The sequence below is a fragment of the Rhipicephalus sanguineus genome, chromosome 7 (genome assembly GCF_013339695.2).
Source record: "Rhipicephalus sanguineus isolate Rsan-2018 chromosome 7, BIME_Rsan_1.4, whole genome shotgun sequence".
Classification (NCBI taxonomy): Eukaryota; Metazoa; Arthropoda; class Arachnida; order Ixodida; family Ixodidae; genus Rhipicephalus; species Rhipicephalus sanguineus.
Genome location: NC_051182.1, coordinates 48,078,145 through 48,085,857, shown reverse-complemented (window position 1 = coordinate 48,085,857; position 7,713 = coordinate 48,078,145). Strand labels below are relative to the sequence as shown.

The 7,713-nt window shown below is 49.3% G+C and overlaps 1 protein-coding gene across 1 annotated transcript; it reads left to right on the top strand.

The window, feature by feature from the left end:
- The first annotated feature begins 5,305 nt into the window (after positions 1-5,305).
- LOC119399433 (uncharacterized protein K02A2.6-like) lies at positions 5,306-7,231 on the top strand. The gene is made up of 2 exons (XM_037666239.2): positions 5,306-6,176; positions 6,289-7,231. Exons 1-2 carry the CDS (start codon positions 6,049-6,051, stop codon positions 6,764-6,766), a joined length of 606 nt encoding a protein of 201 aa, XP_037522167.1. The 5' UTR covers positions 5,306-6,048; the 3' UTR covers positions 6,767-7,231.
- The last annotated feature ends 482 nt before the right edge of the window (positions 7,232-7,713 follow it).

Genomic DNA, 7,713 nt, shown 5'->3' with positions numbered 1-7,713 from the left:
GTGGAAGGAAAAAAAAAAGAAAGAACGCCAGGAACACCTTGCATCAGACGCCCTCGTGTGGCTGGAGACGTAAGGGGTAACTCCACGCGCCACAGTTTAAAAGAAAAATAAGTATCTAAGAGCGTCTGATTCTGCATTGTCGACACTTGCAGACGCAGCGCTCCTAATCTTCTGTCATTTCAAATACTGCCCTTGAGACGCGCACGAAAAAGTGGCCGTTTTCTGTAGGCACTCGGGATGTGGAAGGAAAAAAAAAGACAAAGATCACCGGGCCCACGTTCCATCAGACGCCCCTTGTGGCAGGAGACGCAGAGGGTCACTCCACACGCCGCACTTTAAAAGAAGAAGAAATATCTAACAGCGTCTAAATTCCAAATTTCCCCACTTATATTAACCGCCGGTTTCATGGCCAATCCCCTGTGGTGGTTAAGAGCCAAGAATTAAGGGTCAAACAAGCAAGCAAGCAAGCACGCGAGCAAGCGAGCAATCAAGCAAGCAAGCAAGCAAGCAAGCAAGCAAGCAAGCAAGCAAGCGTCTGATTCTGCACTGTCGACACTTGCAGCGTGTTCCTCAAGCACATAGGCGTAACAAATGTGACAGTTAGTACACGCTTGCCCTGTGCATGCCTGCGAGTTCATTTAGGGCGTCCTTCTTTGTGCTTCAGCCGCACGCTGCAAGTATCGAGCTGCTTCTGGCTGTTCGTGTGACATTTCGATTTCTTGCTATCGCATTCATTGCTTCGTCCTTGCGGCAAAAGTGTGATTCTAAATGCGAAGCATTTCTTAGCGAACCTTTGGCACTTTGAGGGTTTCTATCTACGTATCTATCTATCTATATTTCTATCTATCTAGCCGCCTACGTCTGGGTGCTTTCATGATCGCCTCCTTAACCTTGTGTAGACTAAAATTGGCATGGGAGGGTAAGATGATTTGACGAATATGATGGTCGGGTCGTGACATAAATAACGTGGAACTCCTGTCACGTACGTCGTCAAACCCTTTCCACTTGACACATGTGGCACATACCCGTTTGCCACGGGCCGCGGTGTACGGGTATGCGCCACAGGTGAGTGACAGTTTATATCTACCCAGAAACGGCGAGAACAGACATTGGTAAATTAAATTCGAGAGCGTTAAGAAACACACACATCGGCAGCGTTGATTTGACGAATGGAATGCGTGAAAATGAGGATCCCAGCAGGAATCGAACCCAAGCATTCTGAGTGGCAAAAAGGTATTCTACCACTGAGCCACGCCACGTCTATAAACTGTTTGAAAAAACAGAATACGCAGGCGTAATATCGGTGCAACGTCAATTGTTGTTGTGGTGCTTGCTATCTAATTTTACAAGAAATCAATGAGCACTACTTGATACTCCTACGATGTGCATTCCAACGATACAGGCGTCATATTAGATTAACGTCTGTGGTTCCAGTGTTGGCTCCGCTTTTATAGCAGTCTAATAAACATTACATTTGTATTCCTATGTTTCAGCAAGGTATATTGAAATATTGCTCGACCTCGGAGGAATACATTAACGGAGGTTACATACGATATCCACATCTGCGCACCGTAAAGTGCACTTCGTCCGCCAGAATGACGCAGTGTCCTTTTCATTTCTTACGAGGCTGGGCTATGGCCTCTTGCTGACCGAGGATGATGCCAAATTGATTGACAACCGCTTTGTAGACTAGGCTACGTAGGCCACAAACGCCCAGGTAGTCTACGAATACGCCAAGCACCATCCACTGATGTTGGTGTACGTAGCACAATCCAGGCCTACCAGCTTTGACGGCCTATACCTCACCAACGCGAAGGGTGGCTTCATGTTCCGAGACGTCACCGGCTCTATCGACTCACAATTTGTCGACAAAATCACCGAGGCATCCACGATTTCCAACAGCTATACATCATATTTCACTACACATGCACCCCTCGTCACCGCGATCACGACCTGATCCGATAACAAGTAATGACCAGCTGCTGGTGCTTACTGATCACGGTAATGATGACCTTGTTCAATAACTGTCAAGAACGTCTTCCACACATGCACACGGGTTCGTGAAGCGTGCGTGCGTTCTCCATCATAGAAACAAGTACATCCAATACATATAAGCTTACTGCTTCTGGTGTTGGTAATACCCACGTTGCCGTTGGCAGCGTTACCCAGCCGTAAACAACTGGGTATATAACACAAAGGCTGCTCTTCAACATATATGTGTGGGTATAAAATTTATACAAATCTTTAGCGTCATTTTGTGACGTGTTGCTCAGTGAAAAAATTACGCCACAGTCACCTTGCCGCCGCATGCTTCCCATAACATCGACTCCCCTGGTACGTGGGATTTGCCGAATTTTTATTTTAACATATGCCCTTCATGCACCCTTATATGAAATGAGCGTGTTCGAAGGGTGTGTGTGTCGTAATTACACCCTTTAAAACATTGTTAGAAATTATTGTGTACGAAGGTTGTTTCAGTGATCGAAACATCGTTACGGGTGTGAAAAAGGTTTAGAGTGTAGAGTCATTTAGCGTAGTTTATCTTGCCTTGAAGCAATTGTGTTTTTCTGTGTTTCCCTTGCGAAGCGTGTTCTATTTATTCTACTTGTTAGGGTGTTTAATAGACAGCACTGAACGACAAGGAGTTATGGCGACAGTCACGGCAAGGCACGAACTCCCTGCGCGAGCGGCGTTCTTTTTCAAGCAACCAAAGAGGACGACCCACTAGAAGGCGCTGGAGAGGGTAATCCATTACCATGTCCCAAGGCTTCTCTACAATTACCCCGGGTACGAAAAGGGAGCCGTCCGCCGACCTAACAGCTCGTCCCTATGAGTGGGTCTGTCGCATATCTGTACACGTGTGCTTGTGCGATACTCGGTCACGCGGCCCATATCGCAACACCCTCGCCCACGATGTGAATAAAAGCGCTTGGCGCGCGGTGGGGCGGGGGGCATTTTTCCTTCGGCACTCTTGGTTATCGCTATGTTGCTGGTATGCGAATAAAGCATGTTTGAATACTGTCGGCGTCTTCATACCCGGAAGCCCTGAAACACGACATAGTTCTTGGCGACGAAGATGGGATCATAGTGAATCAGAATAGGCTTTGACGACAGCAGTTTTTTTACTTGCGCAAACGCACTTTGACAAGCGGCGTTCCATTGCCAAGGTTCGTCCTTACTCAAGAGCTTGTTCAAAGGAAAGAGTATGGATGAGAGATTCGGAACAAACTTTCCATAGTAATTTATGAGTCCTAACACTGACTGCAGCTGCTGTTTGTCTGTTGGAGCTGGTGCATTTGCAATTGCGACCAACTTTTCATCCGTCGGGCGAACACCGTCTTTTGTGATGACGTGACACAAGTACTGCAGTTCATTGCGAAAAAAATCGCATTTCGAAGGTTTGACGCGAAATCCGCGTTCTGATAGCCGCTTCAGCACAGCTTCCAGGTTGAGCAAGTGTTCTGCTTCTGTGTGGCCCGTGATCAGTATGTCATCGAGATAACAAGTTACGCCGTTTAGTCCTTTCAGCGCATTATCCATAATACGCTGAAATATTGCGGGAGCCGACGAAATGCCAAACGGTAGGCGGTTGACCAGAAACAGACCCTTGTGCGTATTCAGCGCAAGGTATTCTTTGGATTCGTCGTCCATTTCGACCTGCTGATACGCTCTACTTAGGTCAATCTTTGAAAAATGTTGTCCGCCTGCCAGCGCGGCAAATAGCTCGTCCGCTTTCGGTAGCGGATACCTTTCGATGTCCAGTATCGGGTTTAGCGTGACTTTGTAATCACCGCACAGTCTGACTGAACCATCGCGTTTAACAACTGGTACGACCGGCGTTGCGTACGGGCTTGTGGTCACGGGTGTAATAATCCCTAGCTCTTGCAGCTTCAATTCCTGCTCGACAGCAGTTTTTAGAGCGAAAGGCACGCTTCTTGCTTTGAAAAATCTTGGCTTCGCGTCACCCCTTAAGAAAAGAGTAGCCTTTTCTCCCTTTACTGTGCCGAGTTCGTCCTTGAACAGGTCCTGATAGCGGTTTAGCAAGGACTCTAGTTTAGGCGATCTCTCAGAGCCATTTGTGTTTCCCACCTGCATGTGGTGAAGACCTTGTATTTGCGTCCAGTCCAGCTTGAGGTGTTGTAGCCAACTGCGCCCCAGCAGCGGCTGGCCGTCCTGGCGGAGCACGTACAAAGGCAACTGTTGGCGCTGCGCGTTGTACTGGACTGCAACAAATGCTACTCCGCAGGGCTTCACGGGTTCATTTGTATAGGTTCTCAAGGTGAGACTTGTCCTGCGCAAATGAGATATGGGAAAAAGAGAACGGAACTGTGAGACAGACATAACGGATACAGCAGCCCCTGTATCGAGTTCCATATTCACTGGTACGCCGTCAATAGCGACCTCGACCATGATTGGTTTTTGTCTTGCGTCTGCAGCAGGTTTTACACTCTTCAAATTGGTGCGTGGCAGTGACCAGGTACTAACATGCCGTTTATTTTTACTTTTCGATTCTTTTAGCTCTTTGCTCCGGCAAGCACTCTTGATGTGGCCCTTTTTGTTGCAATGAAAACATTTGGCATTCGCATACGGACAAGAGCTGGCGGTGTGTTTCACCGATCCGCAGCGATAACAAGAGGTAGAAGCTTCCCCAGTGCTTTTAACTTTGTCCACTTTAAATTCCTGCTGTGCTGTTGAGCGCGTAGCAGATGCGCTTTGAATCGCAGCTTCAATGGCTATCGCACGATCAACTGCTGTCTGAAATTTTAACTGATAGTCTTCTGCAAATAAACTTCGTTGTATGTCAGCCCGAAGCTACCACAAACAAATCTGTCCCTTAACGCTTGATCAAGAAAAGTACCGAACTCACAAGTTTGCGCGAGTCTACGCAGCTCTGCGGCATACTGAGTCTCTTGCGGCAGTTGTGAGCGGCGATGAAATGTGGCTCTTTCGCCGATAATGGACAGTTTAGGAACAAAGTGGTTTCGCAGTAAGCTTAGAAGTTCTTCAAAAGACTTGTTAGCGGGAGTCTCAGGAGACGTTAACGACTTCAACAATGCGTATGTCTTCGGTCCTACTAGGCTTATCAAGGTATCAGCCTTCTGGTCCTCCGAGACTTTGTTAGCACGCAAAATGCTTGGAGGCGTTCTTCATAACTAGCCCAATCTGCTGAAGATTCATCGAAGGGTTCTACTTGCCCCAAGTGCGTCGACATCGTCTCGCTGACTTGTCTTCTTGTGGCAGTCCACCAGGGTCCCAAGAACTTCGTCGCCAAGAACGACGAAGCATCGAACGACAACTGCCATTGCAGTTGTCATGCGATGCTTCTTCCTACGGAATAGGCGCAGTTTTGTCACACGTTTTTCAAGGCCAAGTTCATCCAATAGCCTATGCTTCACGAACGTTAACAAAAGCTGAACAAGGTTACAGTCAATTGGAGAAAGAAGCATTAGCGCTTGTTTTTGGAGTCAAGAAGTTCCATTACTAAGTTTACGGACGGAAGTTTGTGTTGCTCACGGATCACAAGCCACTTGAGACGATCTTTGGCCCCAAAACAGGCATTCCTGCCATCGCAGCTGCCAGACTGCAACGCTGGGCAGTCACGCTTTCTGCATATTCTTTTTCTTTGCAGTATCGCCCTTCAGCGCAGAACGTGGACGCTGATTGCTTATCGCGCCTTCCAATCCAGCAACCGGGAACAGACGGGGCAACAGAAAATTTTCTGGTTTTGCGTTTAGACAGCATGCCCGTCTGCAGTAAACAGATCGCAGAGGAAACTGCACGGGATCCAGTGTTCCGTCAAGTAGTGCAGTACATCTTGTCAGGCTGGCCTGCTAACGTATCTGCGAACCTGAAACCTTTTTTCTGCAGGAAACTAGAGCTTTCTTTATATCAAGGTTGTGCCATGCTGGGAATGCGTGTGGTGGTACCAGAAAAATTACGTAAATTTGTCCTAGATGAATTACATGAGGGGCATCCGGGAGTGGTGCGCACCAAAGAGCTTGCAAGAAGCTATGTGTGGTGGCCAAATATCGATCAGGACATAGAGAGATGTGTCGGCTCTTGTCACGCATGCGCAGAGACACGCAGTTTGCCAGTGAAAGCGCTGCTCCATCCATGGTCCTGGCCGACGCGTCCTTGGCAACGCCTACACATGGACTTTGCAGGTCCAATAAAAGGTATATCTTACTTAGTAGTAGTCGACGCCCATTCCAAGAGGCCAGAAGTATGTCCCATGACAACCACTACATCAGAGGCAACCATTGCTTGCATTCATGAACTTTTCTGCAGATTTGGATTTCCAGAAACACTCGTGTCCGACAACGGAAGCCAGTTCATTTCTGCAGAGTTCCAAGCCTACCTCAAGCACAGGGGCATTCGGCACGTAAGAACCGCACCGTATCACCCAAGTAGCAACGGACTGGCTGAACGTTTTGTTCAGACTTTGAAGTCAGCGCTCCGCAAGACCAGTCCGAGGAGCGCCAGTGAAGAGTTAGCCGACTTCCTTCTGACGTATCGTAATACGCCTCATGCTACGACAGGGGAGGCCCCTTCCACTTTGCTCCTGGGGAGACGCCTGCGGACCAGACTAGACCTCATACGACCAGCGGTCGAGAACAGAGTGCGCCAGCGCCAGTTCGACCAGACAAGGCGTCACCCGTGTCGTGACAACGTCATCGCTGTTGGTGATGCCGTTCGTGTGCGCAATTTCCGATCGGGACCAAAGTGGCTGTGTGCAACAGTTCTTGCCCGTACGGGACCAGTGTGATATCGGTTAAGTGTAGTGACTCCGCGTGGTGTGTTCCAGTGGGTGCGTCACCAAAATCACATCCGCAACGATAACACCGGCATCGCCACGGAGTTCCAACTACCCTTCAGTGAAAGGCAGCAAGAAGTTCCCGCACAGGTCTCGGCCTGCGACTCATCACATGACGTCGACAGCTCGCCCACCGCACAAAGTGAACCGGCGGACACTTCAAACGCTCCTAGCGAACGTCGCTACCCGCAGAGACAGCGTCGCCCACCTGATCGCTTTGTACCGTGAACTTTTTGGACAATGCTTGGGGATCCAAATAAGTGTGGGGGGATGTCGCATATCTGTACACGTGTGCTTGCGCGATACTCTGTCACGCGGCCCATATCGCAACACCCTCGCCCACGATGTGAATAAAAGCGCTTGGCGCGCGGTGGGGCGGGGGGCACTTTTCCTTCGGCACTCTTGGTTATCGCTATGTTGCTGGCATGCGAATAAAGCATGTTTGAATACTGTCGGCGTCTTCATACCCGGAAGCCCTGAAACACGACAGGGTCATAGTAGGCCTTGAGGCACTCCACGTTGACAATGTCGCGCCCTCGACGGGGCATGTCTGAAGCTGGTTCGATGGGTTCGATCAAGTAGTTGACCGGGGATGTGCACTCGACGACCCGGTACGGGCCTTCGTATTTCGGCAGCAGTTTTGAAGAAAGGCCACTTGCAGCGGTAGGGACCGAGAGCCATACGAGCGCTCCAGGGAGGAACGTGGGTTCAGAAGTAGTGGTGCCATCGCGAATGCTCTTCTGCAGCTCTTGTTCCTGCGTCGTAAATGTCTTGGCAAGCTCGCGACACTCTTCAGCGAGCCTGGCTGTGTCAGAAATAGGCGCGCACTCAGATGGATCCGGCTTGTATGGAAGTATCGTGTCGATGTTGTGCGACGGGTGCCTTCCGTACAATAAGAA

Bases quoted from the DNA above. Each gene is read 5' to 3' on its own strand.
- LOC119399433 (XM_037666239.2), top strand. From the start codon at position 6,049: ATGTGTCGGCTCTTGTCACGCATGCGCAGAGACACGCAGTTTGCCAGT. The intron at 6,177-6,288 runs GTATATCTTACT...ACTTTTCTGCAG, and splicing joins CTTTGCAGGTCCAATAAAAG to ATTTGGATTTCCAGAAACAC.